Source organism: Cyberlindnera jadinii (genome assembly GCF_001661405.1).
Source record: "Cyberlindnera jadinii NRRL Y-1542 unplaced genomic scaffold CYBJAscaffold_7, whole genome shotgun sequence".
Lineage (NCBI taxonomy): Eukaryota > Fungi > Ascomycota > Saccharomycetes > Phaffomycetales > Wickerhamomycetaceae > Williopsis > Williopsis jadinii.
The window spans coordinates 33,566-52,460 of NW_017963658.1; the positions used below are offsets into that span (position 1 = coordinate 33,566).

Below are 18,895 nucleotides of genomic sequence, written 5' to 3' on the forward strand. Positions count from 1 at the left end.
CAAGGATGACACAGGCCGCTCTCACTAGACAGCATACAGCATATGACACCCACGCCCCCTCCCGCAATGGCGTGTATACCCTTATCGGTGCGAAGCTCCCACACCCGGACACCAGATACGCACTTATGGTACGCCCACGCACAGCGCCTCTCCCGTCTGGCGGTTTGTTGATAGCGGCGAGGGGGGGGGGAGAGCAGGCAGGCAGAGGGAGCTGAAGGGAGAAAACGGTGCACAGAGTGATTTTTTTATCTCTAAAGGGTTAACTGAAGACAGCGTTACAGCACTCTCACAGCCAGTGGACTGAGAGCACAGAGAGATGAGCCCAGGCGCAGGAGCATTGGCAGAGCACAACCATCACACGCAGCGGTCGAAGAGGGCCAATTCATCGAACCTGGTGTTTGAACGGAATAAGTTTAGGGCAACGCTTGAAGGTGGATCTAACGCGGCGGGAACAACATCAACAACAACAACAACGACGGCGGCAGCGGCAGAGAGCGCTACATCGACGGAGACGGAGCTCACCGTGGTGAGCACGAGTGCTGGCGCGATGACGCACAACGAGGGCTCATGCTCTACGGAGCGCCATTACTCGGCCTCAAGCGTTACAGAATCGACGTGGTTGGGTGCCATGGTTTCACCCCTGGCGCCCACGATGTCCCACCACTGGAGGGACAACTCCAACCTGGCGCCACAGTGGCCAGTGCTGAAGGTGTCGCAGGAACAGCTATGTGGGCTGATGGACTGGCACTATAGACACCCGTTGCCGGAGTGCGAGCATGTGTTTCCGTGGTTGCACGGAGTGCACTCTGAGAACCATACGCAGCGGGAGTTCCTGAGCTCGCTGAAGGAGTTCACGTCCGTTGAGCGTAACCAGTTCGACTCACTGACACACCAGAGGATCCCGGTAATTTCTCGTGGGCTTATCCCGGTGAGATCGACCCTTTTGCCGTCAGAATTATACAAGAAGTCCGGCGTCTTGAAGGGCTCTGTTGATCCTCAAGAGATCCTGTGTCCTTTGGATGTTTCGAAGGATGATCTGTTGACACTGTTACGGAATCTTCTAGCAGAGCTGAAAATTAGTGATGACGATGTTTTGAACACGCTCTTTGAGGATTGCGGTGTAATGGGTCTATTACCTTTGTTCCGTAATCTGGATCCACAACGCGGCATCTCATTGAGAAATTTCCACATTCAGGTCTCCAAAATGGCCCAGATATCGGACCTGGCAGTCTACTGCTTCAACGACCATTTAAAGGGTGAAGATTCATCATGCTGCTGTGAACCAGTGTCACGTTTATTATATTTTGCACAGTTGAAACATTCGATAGACCATCCAGAGTTGGTTGATCCGATGTACCAAACGTTACTCGTTGAAAATTGTAACCTCGAATTCTTTAGAGACTCCAAACATGCTAGATTCTTAGCTATGGATGCAATCCCTACAATGGCATTGGCCCATTTGAAGGGCCGTTGCTTTTCAGATTATGACATTGACTTGTTCCAAAGTTGGGAATCAGATTACCTGATGCGTGAAAAGATTGAGATCTCAAAAATGTCAAGTGCAACGCCTATATACGGCAACGTTTGGCTGGGTAATACGATCAATTTTGAGTGCCATAAACAGAAGGGTTATCATCCAGTGCACAAATCGAGGGATACATCGATACCTTTGTACGTTGACCCTGAAAATTCCACAGTGAGGTTGAATGTGACGGATTTTACAGATCACGATGAATCCGTTTTGTTAAACCCACCAGGTGCAGATTGGTCACTATATGTCGATTGTACCGACGGTGCTGGATTCCCACCTTTGACGACAGTGGAGTACTTGATTGAGGAAGATGACGATACTACAAAGAACCTCAACATGAGATTTCCTCCATCAGGGAGCCTTGGAATTGGTGATTGTAACGATAACGATATTCGCACGATTGTCAACGTGTGTAAATTGTTGTATACGAGGTCGTTAAAGGGTCACTCGTCTTTGATTTACTGTACAGATGGTTATACAGAATCTTCATTATTGGCAACCTGTTTCTTGATCTATGCAACCGGGTTACCGCTAGATGAAGTTGCCGTTGAGCTGCATAAAAACTTGGGGCGTCCTTTCTTCTTATTCCCAACTGATACCCAATTGCTCTCAAGACTACAACCGATTTTGCTTCACTATTCACCTCAGAATAAAGAACTGGAGTTTAATGCTCACATTGCAGAGGATATGAGTACAGACTTCATTTACAAGCAGTTGTTCTTACCTAGATCAATGTCATGGTTTGTACAGATTAGTGGCTCATTACCTTCAAGGATATTACCACATTTGTACTTGGGGTCTTTGACACACGCCAATTCATTCGATTTACTCCAAGAATTGGACATATCCTATATTGTTTCCGTCGGTGAATCGTTGGTGTGGTTGGATAACGAACCAGATATAAAACGTGAAGTCATTAACCCAAACATTACGGTTCTTTCAGGGTTTAAGAACGCACCAATAAAGAAGCTCATGTGCGTTTCAAACGTCCAGGATGACGGTATCGATATGTTGACCCATAATCTCAGCGATATCCTGGAATTGATCGATGAGGCATATCACCAAAGAGATAAATTATTGGTGCATTGTCGTGTTGGCGTCTCCCGTTCCGCTACGGTTTGTATTGCAGAGGTGATGCGTCGTTTGAATGTCAACTTGATCAGGGCTTACATCTTTGTCCGTGTGCGCCGTTTGAACATTATCATCCAACCAAACCTGAGGTTTATGTATGAACTTGTGAAATGGGAGGAGTCTGTAAGGCTTTCCAAACGCTGCCACCGTATTCCTGATTATGTGCTTGGTTCTCCAGAGCACAGCCATAAGGTCCAAGGCCATGAAATGACCAAGAGGCTATCAAATTCAGTAAGCTCCATCAGTTCAAGCTTTACCGATTTGTCAACGTGCTCACCTGTTCGTCACATAAGGTGCGAGATGCTACACGATGCGGTGGTTACGGACGATGAAGACGTTGGAAACGCACTATTAGACGTGAAGGATGAACACTATACAGATGAGGACCAATGGTTAAGGGATGTTGATTGGCACATCCTGTGCCGTGAGATTGACGCTTTGAACAAGGCGTACATTAGATTCTAAAGGGAGCAGAAGTATGCTGGCTTTATAGTCTCATGGCAAATGACTGGGGAAGTGTATGTGTCGTCTTGTCTCTTTGTTTCTTCCTACCCTATGACGATTTTGGGTATGGCCAATGGGTTTGTTTGATACTTTTTTTAGTCCATTTTTTTCTTTTCTTCTCTTGTTTTGTCTAATGAACTACCACCTCCTTTCATGATGACTCGTCCTTGATTACTGATAACTTCTTGTAGGGCATTCTATCCAAACACTTGAGAACTGCTATGGTGTGTTGATGTTTCGGTGTAGCAGTCAGTAGGGTAACCCCGAAGTCGCTCGCTTTGGATTTTTGGTGATGAAAAATTCATCAACAACTCGCTCACTGGAAGCTATGGAGGGTTTGAATCTGAGCAAGAGATCTTCCTGTTCAAGTCGATCATTCACTGCAGCGATGAAACCATCCCAAGTCTCCTTCTTCCACACCTCGGCTGTTGCTCAGCTTGTTCGTCCATGGACCAAGGAACGTGATGGAAGCTTGTTTTATGGGCTGGCCAAGTCCGGTACTAAACGTCATGCTCTAACAACGAAGCAAGGTAACAAGAACTTCTACAAGGGTACCCGTTCCTCTGGTATTGGTCGCCACACTCGTAAGAACGGATATATCATCCAGTGGAACAAAGTGCGTACCTTTGTTACGCCGAAGGTGTTCAACGATGAGCTCAAGTGCTTTGTTAGCCCAAATAGCGTGCAGATCAAAAACGAGTTCAAAGGCTACACTGGACCAATGGATCCAAAGTTGTACATGACCAAGCTTAGAGAGTACATATGGCATGGCAAAGCAGAGACTGAAGAGAGCAGCTTAAAGAAGGGATACATTGAGAGAGGCTGAGACTTGCCATCACGACATATACACTCCTTCCATAATCCTTGTATATACATATCAAATCTATCAATCAGATAACACTAAACACACATAAATTGTACATTCACCGCTTACTCTCAAGGAATAGCAACGCTTAGCCTGCCATTATAACGTCGTGATCGTGATCGCGTTGTTCAGCCTCAGGCTCATTATCGGTATCTTTCCCCATGTTGTCATCGTCACTGTCGATATCTGTATTGATGTTCGCGTCGTTAATATCACCAAAGTCATCAGCATCGCTCTCCTCATCAGGATTGGTCTTATGGTTGGCTGCTGTGGTGGTGGTTGCCTTCTTTGAGCCAAATTGTAGAGTCCTCTGACCCTTTTCTAATACACCATTCTTGTTGTATTTGACTTTATTCTTTTCAACCAAACCCTTCAAGTTATGGGTCTGCGGTACAGTATCGTTGAGGAATTGTAATTGCTCAATGCTTGCCACTGCTGCGCTGAAATCTTTGTACTGTAACTTCTTACGCTTTTCACTTCTTGCAATTAATGATGCCTGTTCTGTAAAGTACTGTATGAAGAGTTCGGTGGCAACAGCCGTGGTGAAGACGGCAGCTTCAGATGCTCCCAGGTGCTCAGGGTCGGTCTTGAAGATCTTCTTCACCTTTGACAATGGCAACACTGAAGTACCGGAAGTATCTTCTTGGGTTTCCTCCTCGTCTTGCTGTCCAGCATGCTCATCTTCCTTTTGACCTTCCACTCCACCGTCATCATCACCATCCTCTTCATCACTGTGCTCGTCTTTGTCGTCATTCAATGGTTCAGTTTCATCGGCGTCCTGTATGGTCTGTGATTCGTCTTCTACCTTTCCATCATCGTTTCCCGACACCTCAACGTCTTCAGAAAGGTGTTGCTGATTCGTCGTATCAACATCTTTACCTGCCGACTCTTCAGGTACTGTCGCTTTAAACTGGTGTAACTGTGGACCTTCAGGCATTCTACTCGTTAGCCTCCTTCTGTTAGAAACGAACAACAAAGAATTGGTGATCCTCTACGAGTTAAAAGTGGTAAGAAATGGACTGAAGTGACGCGTTAGGATGAAGAAGTCCAGAAAAGCCAAAGTGCGTATACCGATTACTAATATCTTAGATAAGCAAAAACGATTACATAAGCAGCACGAGATTATGTAATCCATCACATCACGTCACGTGACCCAATGTGGCTAGTAGCTGTGTGTGGCTGATGAAATGGTTTAATACTTCCAACCTCTTTCATTCATTCCACTCCTCCAATCAACTTCTCTTCTTCACAGGCAGTTCAATTCATATTCAAGAAGATGTCCCTTCAATTTCTCCGCAGATTGACAACCTCCACCACTGGTATACCCGGTGCCGTTGGTAAGACTCCGCTGTTGAAGCTCAACAGGCTCAGCGATGAACTAGGACGTAACATTTGGGGTAAAGCTGAGTTCACCAATCCCGGTGGTTCAATCAAGGACCGTGCTGCTCTTTATCTCATCGAGGATGCTGAGAAGAGAGGGCTGCTGAAGCCTGGTGGAACAGTGGTTGAGTCTACTGCTGGTAACACGGGTATCGGACTTGCCCATATCTGTCGCTCAAGAGGCTATGATTTGGTGATCTATATACCTGACACTCAGGCAAAGTCCAAGATGGACACTCTCAGAGGTCTCGGTGCTGAGTTGTACCCTGTGCCACCTAAGCCTTATGACGATCCTGAAAACTTCAACCACAAGGCTCGCCGTCATGCCGAGTCTCTGGAGAACGCAGTATGGGCAAACCAGTTTGATAACTTGGCCAATAGACAGGCCCATATTGAAACCACAGGTCCCGAGATTTGGGAGCAGCTCGAAGGTAAGGTGGATGCCTTCACTTGCTCCACAGGAACAGGTGGTACATTTGCCGGTATAACGAACTATCTGAAGAACATTTCCAACGGACGTGTCCAATCTTACGTTGCAGACCCACCAGGCTCATGTGTCTACTCCTATGTCACCTCTGGTGGTAAGAGCCTTGAAAGAGTTGGAGGCTCATTCACTGAAGGCATCGGTCAAGGACGTATCACTGATAACTTGGCCCAGGACATTGACACCGTTGACGGTGCCATCTATGTCCCCGATGAAGAAACCATCGAGATGGTGTATCGTTTATTGGACGAGGAAGGGCTCTACCTTGGAGGCACCGGAGCATTGAACGTCGTGGCAGCGTGTAAAGTTGCACAGAAGTTGCCTGAGGGCTCCAACGTTGTCACTGTGCTTGCAGACACTGCTCATAAGTACGCTGACCGTGTGTTTAGTAAGAAATGGCTCGAGTCCAAGGGCTTGTACGATTCAATTCCAGAGCATTTGAGAAAGTACATCGTTTTCGAATGAATATACAACACCATCTGCATTGTCTACACATTAGCGAAACACACCTAGAATATATATTAATCTAAATAGCGTTCAAGACAGATTGGAGAAGAGCGGTGGGACCAATACGCTTATTCGTAGATCCAACCGAACAAAGCTGGCTTGTACTCAACCAACTCCTCCTTCTTGAACCACAAGTCAATCTCCTTGTTGGCAGACTCGACAGAGTCGGAACCGTGACAGACGTTTCTACCCATGTCAATGGCAAAGTCACCTCTGATGGTACCTGGAGCAGATTGCAATGGGTTGGTGGCACCCAAGATGGCTCTACCTTGCTTCACAACGTCCTTACCCTCCCAGACGGTGGCGAGAATTGGACCAGAGAGCATGTAGGACAACAGAGATGGGAAGAATGGCTTCTCTTGCAAGTCAGAGTAGTGGGTTCTCAACAAGGCCTCGGATGGGGTAACAAGCTTGATACCGACGAGCTTGTAACCACGGTTCTCGAAACGACCAAGAATGGAGGAGATGAGGCCTCTTTGGACACCATCTGGCTTGATAGCAATGAAAGTTCTCTCGTTGTTAGACATTGGATTGGATTGTAGAGCTGTAACCGCAAGAGAGAGAAAGAAAGAGAGAGGAAGAGAGAGGGAAAAATTTCATTTCCCTTTTTGGAGGGTTTCTCGACGAAATTTTTCACACCTGCCAAAACCCCACGGGCAGCCCTCTGACATCGCGAGATTTCATTGGCTGGGGCAAAGTGTTGACGGAATGTCTCTTATTGAAGCGAATTTATATGGCTGTGATGGTAGAAGCTGGCGTACAGGGTGGCTGGATATAGCAGAACACGTTGGATTTGTATATACGACGTAGCGTGTCGGGGAGAGTAGTAGTACAGGATTGTTCATAGGCTTAGGCTGGCACGGAGAGAGGGTCTTAGTGATGGGCTCAAGCAGGTGTCATTACTCCTGGCTTGGACCACCAAAGGGGCCTCTTCTAACAAACCAGCCACTCATTTCACACAGGTTGACACATCTGTCAAACATGATCTCGCCCAGAGCGACGTATTTGGAGATGTAATATCTCAAATCGCTCTTGGAGTAGTTGAGCTCGAGACCGGTAGATCTTCTGATGCCTGCCAGCACCATGGAGACGAGGACAAGGTCCACTGCGAAATGCACCACTGCTCCCATTGTCAGTTGTTTGGTGGTTGAAGGCGATTGAATTGGATAAATGATGGGAGGAGAAAGATAACGCCATTATAGGGGAATTTCATCTCCATGATGAGCACACGGGGCTCGTAACGTGTAACACCCGGACACCTATACATCTGGACACCCACCCACCTGGACACCCACACACCCGGACATTACCAATACACTCTTCCACTTAGCATGGCACTTTCCTCTAGTTGTAACACCTTTTGCACAGAGAGACCCATTCAATCCAGCGTTTGAACCGTACAACTTTGATTCAATGTCATCTGTAACCATCAGCAAAGATCTCTGCACCTCGTTTAAAGTGTCCAAGGTCTTTTCACACACAGAGACGCCCCCGATAACGTCGTTGGACTATGACGACTCGGGTCAATTCTTGATATCAACATCGGTCGATGAATGTATTCAGCTATACGACATCACAAAGGGTAAGCACGTCAAGCCTGTGTACTCCAAAAAGTACGGATGCCATCTAGCAAAGTTCACCCACAATCAGAAGAATTGTATCTATGCATCTACAAAGGGCGACGACAACACCATCAGATACTTATCGCTAAGTGATAACTCCTATATAAGGTACTTTAGAGGCCATAAGGGATTCGTCAACTCACTCGAGGTGAGTCCCAAGAGCGACGTGTTTGTGAGTGCATCGCTGGACCACACGACAAAGCTTTGGGACCTGAGGGCGTCAAATCCTCAGGCCTCAATCCCGTCAACGGCAAGGTCGTCAGTGGCTTTCGATCCTTCTGGTGAAGTCGTTGCCCTCAGCAACGTTAACGAAGGTGTTGTGAAGTTTCTAAACGTCAAGATGTTTGATGCCGAGCCGTTTTACGTGTTACAACTACCAAAGGGCTACCAGTGGGATAAGGTGGAGTTCTCAAACGATAGCAAATTCATCATGCTTTCCAGCTCACAGTATGGGCACTTACTCTACGATTCGTTTGAGTTCTTAGAGAAGGGCAAGCTGGATGGCTTCACTCCGATTCCTCAGAATGAGTTTGCATCCAATGGATGCGCTTCCTTCACACCAGACGGTAAATACGTCTTCTCCGGCAACGGGCTAGGCAACGTCTGTGTTTGGAGCCTGAATCCATTGGATAACAACAGACAGCCAGTCAGAGGCAACTTCAAACCGCTGGCATACTTGAAAGGCGATGCAAGGCCACGGTTGTGTCTATGGAACCCGTGCTTTGCACAGTTCACCACTGCCGACGTCTCCATCAGCATGTGGATACCTGAAGAGGCCAACTAGCCCTGCTAACCAGGGGAAGAAGAGTGTAATTTAAAAGTCATAACATGTTTGTTTGTTCATTTCATTTTGTCTTGCGTGCTGTCCAGCACTGTTTTGTTTGTATCAAGTTATGTATATAGGAGAGAATTTGAATATAATGCCGAGGAGTTGTTAGACTATTACATAACGGTCAAGTCACCAAACTTCTCCTTGTAGCCTGGGGCGGTCCAGATACCCTTCTTGACCAAGAGCTCAACCTTCTCGTCAATGTCTGGTCTGGCCTTGACAACGTCCTCAACGGTCAACTCGTCGAATGGTCTGGCAGCGTTGATGTTGAGCAAGGTCTTCTCCAAGTCAGCCAATTCCTTGGAGACAACGGACTCGGTGGCAGTGGCGTTCTCAACAGCCTTGGCCTCGAATGCCTCGAGGGATTTCAACTGCTTAGAGATATCAGCCTTGACTGGGGTGTAGGCCTTAACCTCCTTCTCGATCTGATCGACAATGGCCTGGTTCTTCAACACGGATCTGTAGTGGGAGAAGTCAACGTCGGTTGGCTGGTTTGAGAGCTCCAAGACGACACGACGGGCCTCGTCGTTTCTCTTCTTGAAGGCGGTCAAAGAGGCAGCGGTTTGACCAGTCAAACCCAGGTTGGAGATCACCTTGACCCAGTCCAACTTGGAAGCAGCAGAGGTACGCTATACAGCAGAGCCGCTCGTTAGTAATGTTCAACAGCATCGAAGCGCCCATCTAACCGCCCACGAGCTCAATGCTCACCACACCTCACCTCACCACCACGTCGATAAAACATCAACAAATTAAGGCACACGGCGGCTAGCTTCATCGACACGGCGGATGGGTTCAACACAGGGCGGCTAGTTCAATTGCAGGGCACCAATGGAGGTTTCAACTTACCAAGATAGAAGACATTGTTGTGTTAGAAGAAATTGGTAGTTTCTATTGTTTCCTATGTGGTTCTTCGCTTTGTATTTCAACGAGAAAGTGTGTTTTTCGCTTCCCACCCCTTTTTTTTTGCGCTCCTCCACTGGTTTTTTTTTCGTTGGTTTCCCTGAGCTCGGATTTTCCCATAGTGCGGGAACCAATGGGGGAGGGAAAAAAAAAACGGCGGGTTTTCATTCGACGCTGCGGAGGAGGGAAAAACACGCAGCGAGGGTGGGTGGTGTCTGGGTGTTATGGCATAAGTGTTGTGTGGGGCGGTGTGACTGCTGATTACGTAATCTTGTATGTGTCACGTGCTGTGCACGTGACTGATGTAAACTCATCATCATCACCATCAACCGTTAGCTGGTCTTAATACTCGAAGCTGTGGGGCCTGGTATCCAGAGAAGCCTTCGTGCCGTATGACGATGCTGAACAAAATGCTTTCTGAGAATTTCCTCGAGTGCATCTCGAAGGAGAAGAGCTCAGATGTCGAGCAGACAAGGCTGTTGATCGAGTCGTTGCCGGAGAAGAAGCTGGCCCTGAAGGGCCTTGCAGTCATAAACCTAACGGTGGACTCCATCAGGACTGGGCTTGGTGGGCGTACGATTCTCGAGCTGAAGAACGATATGAGTACACACGACGATGGGACCATCGCCAACGGTGATATTAGAACAGGCGACATTGTGAAGGTTGACGTTATGGGTAAGGCGAAGAAGACCAAGGACGAATCGGCCAAGAGCGATGTCTCTGTGGATGGCGTCGTCACCAGGGTATCTCAACAGAGTATAGTCATCACGGTGAATGAGGAGTACGATGACAAGGTCGTCAACATAGTGAATGATCGGATATGGATCGTCAAGATCGCCAACTCTATCACTTACAAGAGAATGGAATCTACAATGAGGAAACTGGCAGAGTTGGAGTCTCTGCCACCTCTGTTCCAGCTATTGTTATGCGAATCATCATACACAAGGCCTTCAGATACAGTGTTGACTCAGTCATTGGAACGCTTAGCGTTCCACGATCCAAACCTGAACGAATCGCAAAGATTCGCAATCAATTTTGCCTTAAACTCACCAATATCCATCATCCACGGGCCTCCAGGCACAGGCAAGACATACACCTTGATAGAAACCATCAGACAACTCGTGGACCGTGGTGAGCGGGTGCTGGTGTGTGGCTCTTCAAACATCTCCGTGGATACCATCCTGGAAAGGCTGAACGGAAAGTTACCTGGTGATCAACTCTTGAGAATTGGTCATCCTGCTCGGCTACTGAGTGCCAACCTACAACACTGCTTGGATATCGTAGCAGCAACGAATGACGGTGGACAGCTGGTGAACGATATCAAGAAGGAGATCGATGATACTACAAAGAAGATCAAAAAGACCAAATCTTATAGAGAGAAGAAATCTATATGGAATGAGGTGAAAATGTTAAAGAAAGAACTACGTGAGCGTGAAAGGAAGGTCACAGATGAACTTATACTACAGGCAAAAGTTGTGCTGTGTACCCTCCACGGTTCCTCTTCCAGGGAGCTGCTAAACGTGTACTCTACGCACGTGGGGAAGAAGGTCTTTGATACGATCATCATAGATGAGGTGTCGCAGGCGTTAGAGCCTCAATGTTGGATCCCTCTGGTTTCGCATCTGAAGTCAAACGTGCACAGGCTTATCCTCGCTGGTGACAATCAACAGCTGCCACCAACTATAAAGATCGACACTGATGATAACGTGAAAAGGGTGTTGGAAACCACAATCTTTGATAGGTTAGTTACGCACTATGGCGATGCGTTTAAAAACCTCTTGGAGGTTCAGTACAGAATGAACGATAAGATCATGCAATTCTCATCGCAAACGTTTTACAATTCACGTTTGAAAGCAGATCACTCTGTACATGATATCCTGTTGTATGACCTTGACAATGTGGAAAAGACCCATGAAACTGAATCACCTCTTATCTGGTACGATACTCAAGGAGGTGAGTTTCCGGAACGAGACTCATCTGAACAAGGTGAATTGTTGAACAGCTCCAAGTTCAACGAAATGGAAGCCTATGTGGTTCAATTTCACATCAACAGATTGCTGGAAGCAGGTGTTAAACCATCACACATCGGAGTAATTGCGCCTTACAACGCCCAGGTTTCTTTGCTGAAGGGGATGATCCATAAAGATAACCCTGATATTGAGATATCCACAGTGGATGGATTCCAAGGAAGAGAGAAAGAAGTGATTGTGTTAACACTGGTTCGTTCAAATGATAAAGGTGAAGTTGGATTCCTAGCGGACAAGAGACGACTGAACGTGGCAATGACGAGACCAAAGAGACAACTCTGTGTGATTGGTGACATGGAAACGATATCAAGGGGAAGCAAGTTTCTACACGATTGGACCAGTTGGAGTGAAGATAATTCAGATGTAATATATCCGGATTTGGACGACATTCTCTGAAATGCAAATTTAGCTATCTATCAGGACCAGAACCCACTCCATCTCATTGTAGATTGTATGGATCAGAGTAGCTGTTGTTAGCTTCACCTTGGTTGGAATTCGAGTACAACTGTTTGTCGTATCCAGATTTACCTGTACGGTTGGAGGTACCGTTTAAGCCAAGCATACGGCCAAGGCTCACATCTGCATTACCCAAATACCCGTTAAGCATGTTTAGCAGTGAATCCTCTTTCAGTGGGACATTGCCACTGATAAGTTGTGGAATATCACTCTTGTTGTAACCAGGTATATCAACTTTGTTGTTGGAGAGTAAAACGTCAAAGTCACTTTGGATATCCATCAGTGTATTTGAGTCCAAGTCACCGGAATAGAACTGCGTGAATGGATCCATCGGGAAATCTCTGTTATAACTCATATTGTTACCGTTGACTCCACGATGCAGCTCGTTGCGGAAATCTATAATAGATGTTGGTTGTAATGGATTCTCAATCATTTTAAACTCATTGGAATAGTCTTCGTCAAGGAAACATTTGTTACTATAGGAATCAATTCCAAAATTGAAGTTCTCATCGTTTGCTGAAGAGCCAGTGGGTTCGTTAGTCAACGCAGGAACATCCATAATATCTGCGTTCCGAAATTCATGAGCAGCATCCATCCTCGGTTTACTTGTAAATGACCCAAATTGAGGGTCTCCATTTGTAGGGCTGGATCCAACGGTGGCAATGGCGGTATCATTGACCATATTCAATTTTAAACTTGCTTCTGGTATGCATTCAGATGGAATCCCTGCATGTTTCTCTTCCGTTCTGTAACCATCATTACTTCCAAATGTTGCAACTGATATCTTGGAGGAAGATGAGTTCGACGGCTGGTGAAGATCATCGACACAACTGCCAGCAAAATAATACAGACCACAGAGAATATCTGCGGATGCCCTTTTATCGGGGTCCCATGTCAAGCATGCTCTGATAATCTGGCATAGCCATTGCAAATTCTCGTCACGAATAATATGATAAATGTCAGTACCCTTCTGCTCTGGGAACGACAAGTTTAATCTCCTCATTAGCATCATTGCTTCATCCCAATATCCATAAAAGGGGTTATGATAAGGTATCTTGTTGAGTGATGAAGGTGTTCCCAACACCCTCATCACTTTGCATAACTGATCAAGTTCATTAGATCCAGGGAAAAGTGGTCTAAGTGTGGCAACTTCAACGGCAACCAACCCAAAAGCCCAAATATCCACCGGTGTAGAATACGAATCTCTTCTTAACAAGATTTCTGGTGCCCTGTACCATCTTGTTGAAACATAAGATGTGTATCGTCCCTTATTACTGATTTGTCTCGATAATCCATAATCTGCAAGTTTGACAACAAATATGTGGTTAATATCGTGGGATTCTATATAATCGTCGGTGTAAAAACGACTTGTCGGTGTAACCAAGATGTTTTCCGGCTTGATGTCCCTATGGAAGTAACCATGTCTGTGTATATGACGGATACCATTGAGCAACTGTGCAAGAATAGACTTCATAGTTCGGTATGAGAATGGCCTGTTATTTCTGGATCTAATCAATTGGTATAGATTGCGATCCATCACCTCCATAACGATGTGCAATTTGAACTCAAGGTTATCGATGAACATTTCATAAATCTGCACCAAGTTCTTGTGGTATGGGATTGACAAGATAAACTTAACCTCCTTCACCTTGAGGTAATCGTTCAAGTTCGGTAGTCTCTTATTCATCGTTTTGATGGCCACCAATCTGATCCTCTTATTCATAATGTTTTCATTCTTGAACCCCATTGTCCGCTCAGTTAACGTATCGATAAACGGCTGAAATCTTACAAGATCATCGAGCTTAAATTTGCATTTGGCAAGAGAAACCTGGCCAAAGCTTCCTTCTCCTAAATCGCTGATGACTTTGTAGTTATCCTGAAACGACTGTAAGGGCAGAAAGTATGGAGGATTAGCAATATCTGCAGGCGATTTGGGAAGCCCCTCCATCAGGGGGTTGGGAGGAGTTCTCCCCTCTGTATGGAACAGCTTGGACCTGACATAGTGCTTGTGTTGTGGATCTGCTCTTTGTAAGCTGTGAAGCCTTGTTTTCAACCCAGCCATCATCATCACAATGTGATACTTTCAAAAGTAGTACTCGTTGATGAAAAACACAAGAAATAAACACCAGCTGATAGTATTAATAAGAATTCTTGTAATAAACATTCAACAGTACGCTGGAATAGAGAAGTTTGGCAATGGATTCCTCTTCAAACACGGCGGTTAACAACAACAACAACGACACTTGTGGCGGCTCTCAAGAGTCCATAGCCATTCGTTAGTAAAACTCCCACACATGGCGTCCTATGTGTATAATTCTCGATATCGATGTACAATGAAACCAAAGGGAAAGTTCTTGGTGGTTCGAAACGATGTATTTGGATCCCGTCGTTTTAGTTGTTGGCGGGTTTGGTTAGCGGCAAGGGAAAGAAAGGAAAACTAAAGATTTGTTTACATTTATTCCCTTGTTCTGTGGTTTGTTCGTCTTTGTGGTTTGAGAATTCACCGGGGCAACCAATCTGTTTACAACGTTCAATTCAGTAGCCTAACAACGGTTGCCATGTTACGAGCTTGTAACGTCATAGCTGGTGACAGCCATTGCTTCTCTCAAGAACTGTGTGGTTTTCCCTGCAGTGTGATATGTTACGAGGCTGTAAGACCGGGAATCGGAAGTTACTCGACCCGTATTCTCCATCCCTTTCCCATTTCGCAGAATCACCAAATATGGATCTACGATTCAATGATGGTTAGAATCAGCTTGCGTGTATCTTTCAATGGGTTCTAGACTTCTGAGCTCTTTGGCCCATGAGTTGCTGCTACAGATTCAGTGCTTACAAAAATAGATGCAGACCCGGTATTGGAACTAGAGGTAAACCCAAGCCCACAAAGCACGCACAGACCAGCAAGCACATTACTACGTTTGTCAACCTCCAACGGCGATGGACCAGGCGGCCAGTTGGTTCCCTTTTCCAACCAATTGCCGAAGCAAGAGCAGAGCAATTGCAAAGACTGCTTCGCTCGCTATGACGTAGACCTGCATTGATACCTGAAACGGAAAATCACCCTGGTAACAAGCATACATTTGTGTCCTCCTTCCAATGCCCCTGGCACGGGACACAGACAGATAAGCACCGATGAACCAAGGTTTCTTTTAAAAGAACAGGCAAGGAACGAAAAAGAAATGATATCATCGCCCTCTCAGAACGCCATGAATGAGCTCGAAGCCTTGCAAGGTCTGTGGTTGAACAATCTTGAAACACGCTGTCCATTTCGTCTTGTTACACGTTCAGTCTGAAGCATCTTACCCACACCTTGCTTCATTCTCAGCACTGCACATAGCTACATCGATTACATCATCACTACATATACCCTCAAAGTACAAATCGCAGGGTTGAAAGGCACAGGTGCGAGAAGAGAACGAGACAGATCAACATCAATCTTAGTGTCACAGCTCAGCACACAGGTATAAGGTCAACAATGTCGCATCCTTCCCAGGCTACTGATTCGCAATCACAGCGTTCAAGGCCGACGACTCCTAGGCATAACATGCATACAAGAGGCCGTACACAGCAATCACAACCCCAGAGACCGCCGTTGGCAAGAGCAAGGTCTGATAATACTGGGTTATCGACGTCGAGCATAATGACCCTTTCGAGGCTCTATAAGGAACAGCAGCAGCAGCAGCAGAAATCCGGCTCGCAAAGTCCAGTTACGTCAGGACCTGCAACGAGCTCAAGAACACCACCAGGACTATCAACCCTGGTTAAAGCTCAGATGAACAAGCAGACACACAAGAAACTACATAAGAAGGTTCTTTCCTCGAGCTCTCTGAACGACTACTTTTCTGCAGCGTCAAAGACAGCGTCCAGCGACGAATCAACACCCTTGGAGTCAGACACAAGTCAACAGCGCAGGACGGCACCTGGGAGAAGGCTACCAACTTTTAACAGGATAGATTCATATTCAAACATCAACAAGGACTCAGATAGAAACATCACGTCATCAGCTATATTTGCCAGAAGAATGCAATCAGCGGACCGTGCCAACAAAAATGATGTCGATGACGACATCCTCCAAGAAACAGATATACTTGGTGGACACACACATGACGATGACGTTGATCAAAACTACAACCAGACGTTGGACGAGATGAAAAGGAGCAAACGTGCCGAGTTTTACAACAGCGAAGATAGCGATGTTGACATAAACTCGGATGATGGCAGTTCAGGCAGCGAGTCGATGTCAAAGAGCGCAGCAAAGCAGAAGGTGGAAGGCCGCAAGCGTTCGCAATCTACGACTTCATCATCCACCGCAAATGAGGACCAAGAGGAGAAAAGAGGTGGTATTCGAGGAATACTGAGACGTATGACAATAAGCGATCATAACAGAGGTTCTAAGACAGAAAGAAACAATGACAATAGCAACCATTCCACCGAGGCGACAGCAGCATCAGGAAATGATATGGAAAGCTTGAACTCTCAAGGTTCCTCAAGAGCACGGAATTTCTTCAGGAGATTGGCTCTGGGAGATGATGACGAGTTTGAGCACATGGATAGTGAGAGATTTATGGATAGATTTGTCACTCTGGGTGGTGGAGGTGGTGGATTGGCACCAGGAGCAACAAGAGATGCACCGCAGAAAGCAGACGACGAAGAAGCACAACGAGGCTCACAAGACAGTGGAATCCCACTGGAGGACTTGGACCCTAAGGACATTGCGAAGGGGATCATTGCTGCTCACGCGAGATCAAGGGGAGATCATTCTGATGAATCCACTTTAGCAAGCTCTACACGCACTGGAGACTCATCTTTCCTTGCACCAAACCCGGACTATTACATGCGTGATGACAATGACGTTTATGAATTGCAACTGGATGACGGTGACCACTCTTTCATTGCGCCACCAGAGAAGGTTCGTGGGGGTGTTTTATCCTCTTTGCTGAAGCTATACGAGAACCCTACAGAGGCGTCTCGCTCAAGGTTACAACTCAGTGGCTCAGAAGCACCTTCACCAGTGGGATCCGGTGCAGTAACACCAACCCTTGGAACTGGTGGTCATGACTTTGATCCAAAGTCTCTGTCCTCCCGTCTGAAGGGGCTGACTGGTAAGAAGAAGGTCAAGATCAACGATTCAAGTGCACAAGAGCAAATTGGACATCGGAAGACTGCCAGCTTCACAGACCTTTCACTCTTGTCACCAGAACACTATCATCATAAGGCAAAGAATGCTTCTTCAAGTTATTTGCCGTCTTTCAAAGGTCCACAGAGGCCTAAGATTCTCAAGAACCCTACCAGTCGCATCAAAACAAAGAGAGAGCAGGCGAAGGCGAAGATCACAGTCCACATTGCAGAGACTTTACAAAGACAGAGATTCGTCGTTCGTATGTGTAAAGCTCTTATGCTCTACGGAGCACCAACACACAGGTTGGAAGAGTATCTGACAATGACTGCTAGAGTTCTCGAGATTGATGCGCAGTTCATCTATTTCCCTGGTTGCATGATTGTTTCCTTTGGTGATCCAACTACAAGAACGTCCGAGGTTCAACTGGTTAGATGTGCCCAGGGCTTGGACCTTTACAAGCTACACAGAGTTCACAGGATCTACAAAAAAGTGATTCATGATTTGGTTGGTGTTGAAGAAGCGTCCAGAGACCTGGATGATCTGTTGAGCAAGAAGCCAACGTTCCCACCCTGGGCATGTGTGCTGATCTACGCTTTCAGCTCTGCAATGGTTACTCCCTTTGCCTTTGGTGGTGGCTGGGTTGACTTGCCTGTGGCGTTTGGAATCGGTGCGTGTGTTGGTGGGCTACAGTTCTTCATTGCTCCAAGGTCTAACCTGTACTCCAATGTCTTTGAAGTTACAGCGTCCATTGTTGTCTCCTTTATCGGGAGGGCATTGGGATCTATAAACGGTGCAAACATCTGTTTCAGTGCTGTTGTCCAGGGCTCATTGGCACTGATCTTACCAGGATACATCATCCTCTGTGGTTCTCTCGAACTACAGAGTCGTAATCTGGTGGCAGGCTCGGTGCGAATGTTCTATGCCATCATCTATTCCTTGTTCTTGGGGTTTGGAATAACTCTGGGAGCCGCACTATACGGATGGATAGATCACAACGCAACCTCTGAGACCACATGTTCTCATCAGATCAGCCCATGGTGTAGATTCTTGTTTGTTCCCATGTTCACAATCGGTCTTGGGCTCATTAACCAGGCTCGTCTGTTCCAGTTGCCCGTCATGCTGATCATCTCATGTTCTGGCTACGTTGTGAACTATTTTGCAGGTCAACACTTCTCCAACTCAACAGAGTTCACTGCTGCCATCTCGTCATTCGTCATTGGAGTATTGGGCAACCTCTATTCCAGGGTCTTCAAGGGCATCGCAGTGTCTGCGATGCTGCCTGCGATATTCGTCCAAGTCCCCTCCGGTATTGCATCCCAGTCCAGCTTACTGGCAGGTGTGCAGAACGCTGATAACATCGTCAACCACAACGGAACCACCTCGTCCACATCCTCCGATAGCACCTCTGGCATATCCTTCGGCATCACGATGATCCAAGTCGCTATCGGTATCTCTGTTGGGCTGTTTGCGTCGACAATCGCAGTCTATCCCTTTGGCAAACGCTCCACAAGCGTCTTCACCCTCTAAACATGAACCAATA

The 18,895-nt window shown here is 46.5% G+C and overlaps 10 protein-coding genes across 10 annotated transcripts; 6 read left to right on the plus strand and 4 right to left on the minus strand.

Annotated features, from left to right (window-relative positions):
* Positions 1-652: 652 nt before the first annotated feature.
* PPS1 (tyrosine/serine/threonine protein phosphatase PPS1) lies at positions 653-3,127 on the plus strand (the record flags this gene model as incomplete). Its single annotated transcript, XM_020212730.1, has 2 exons — positions 653-2,824; positions 3,047-3,127. The coding sequence occupies 2 exons, from the start codon at positions 653-655 to the stop codon at positions 3,125-3,127; spliced, it is 2,253 nt and encodes a 750-aa protein (XP_020070225.1).
* Positions 3,128-3,554: 427 nt separating this feature from the next.
* On the plus strand, positions 3,555-3,992 carry MRPL27 (mitochondrial 54S ribosomal protein mL41; the record flags this gene model as incomplete). The annotated part of the gene is made up of 1 exon (XM_020212722.1): positions 3,555-3,992. One exon carries the CDS (start codon positions 3,555-3,557, stop codon positions 3,990-3,992), a length of 438 nt encoding a protein of 145 aa, XP_020070226.1.
* On the minus strand, positions 3,641-5,030 carry CYBJADRAFT_167786 (histone-fold domain-containing protein). Its single transcript, XM_020215074.1, has one exon. It carries the CDS (start codon positions 4,966-4,968, stop codon positions 4,120-4,122), a length of 849 nt encoding a protein of 282 aa, XP_020070227.1. The 5' UTR covers positions 4,969-5,030; the 3' UTR covers positions 3,641-4,119.
* A 248-nt stretch (positions 5,031-5,278) lies between these two features.
* On the plus strand, positions 5,279-6,708 carry CYBJADRAFT_167787 (cysteine synthase A). Its single transcript, XM_020215075.1, has one exon. It carries the CDS (start codon positions 5,308-5,310, stop codon positions 6,358-6,360), a length of 1,053 nt encoding a protein of 350 aa, XP_020070228.1. The 5' UTR covers positions 5,279-5,307; the 3' UTR covers positions 6,361-6,708.
* Positions 6,367-7,115, minus strand: YNK1 (nucleoside diphosphate kinase). The gene has a single exon (XM_020218000.1). It carries the CDS (start codon positions 6,927-6,929, stop codon positions 6,471-6,473), a length of 459 nt encoding a protein of 152 aa, XP_020070229.1. The 5' UTR covers positions 6,930-7,115; the 3' UTR covers positions 6,367-6,470.
* A 657-nt stretch (positions 7,116-7,772) lies between these two features.
* SWD2 (WD-repeat containing protein SWD2) lies at positions 7,773-9,302 on the plus strand. Its single transcript, XM_020215076.1, has one exon. It carries the CDS (start codon positions 7,816-7,818, stop codon positions 8,806-8,808), a length of 993 nt encoding a protein of 330 aa, XP_020070230.1. The 5' UTR covers positions 7,773-7,815; the 3' UTR covers positions 8,809-9,302.
* ATP7 (F1F0 ATP synthase subunit d) lies at positions 8,932-9,714 on the minus strand (the record flags this gene model as incomplete). Its single annotated transcript, XM_020217006.1, has 2 exons — positions 8,932-9,482; positions 9,700-9,714. 2 exons carry the CDS (start codon positions 9,712-9,714, stop codon positions 8,967-8,969), a joined length of 531 nt encoding a protein of 176 aa, XP_020070231.1. The 3' UTR covers positions 8,932-8,966.
* A 336-nt stretch (positions 9,715-10,050) lies between these two features.
* HCS1 (ATP-dependent 5'-3' DNA helicase HCS1) lies at positions 10,051-12,650 on the plus strand. Its single transcript, XM_020215077.1, has one exon. The coding sequence runs from the start codon at positions 10,146-10,148 to the stop codon at positions 12,174-12,176; it is 2,031 nt and encodes a 676-aa protein (XP_020070232.1). The 5' UTR covers positions 10,051-10,145; the 3' UTR covers positions 12,177-12,650.
* A 424-nt stretch (positions 12,651-13,074) lies between these two features.
* Positions 13,075-14,184, minus strand: IME2 (protein kinase IME2; the record flags this gene model as incomplete). Its single annotated transcript, XM_020212707.1, has 1 exon — positions 13,075-14,184. A coding segment is annotated over one exon (1,110 nt), but the record flags the coding sequence as incomplete, so codon positions are not given.
* A 2,616-nt stretch (positions 14,185-16,800) lies between these two features.
* Positions 16,801-18,882, plus strand: CYBJADRAFT_127873 (threonine/serine exporter family protein; the record flags this gene model as incomplete). Its single annotated transcript, XM_020212726.1, has 2 exons — positions 16,801-17,262; positions 17,398-18,882. The coding sequence occupies 2 exons, from the start codon at positions 16,801-16,803 to the stop codon at positions 18,880-18,882; spliced, it is 1,947 nt and encodes a 648-aa protein (XP_020070234.1).
* Positions 18,883-18,895: the final 13 nt, after the last annotated feature.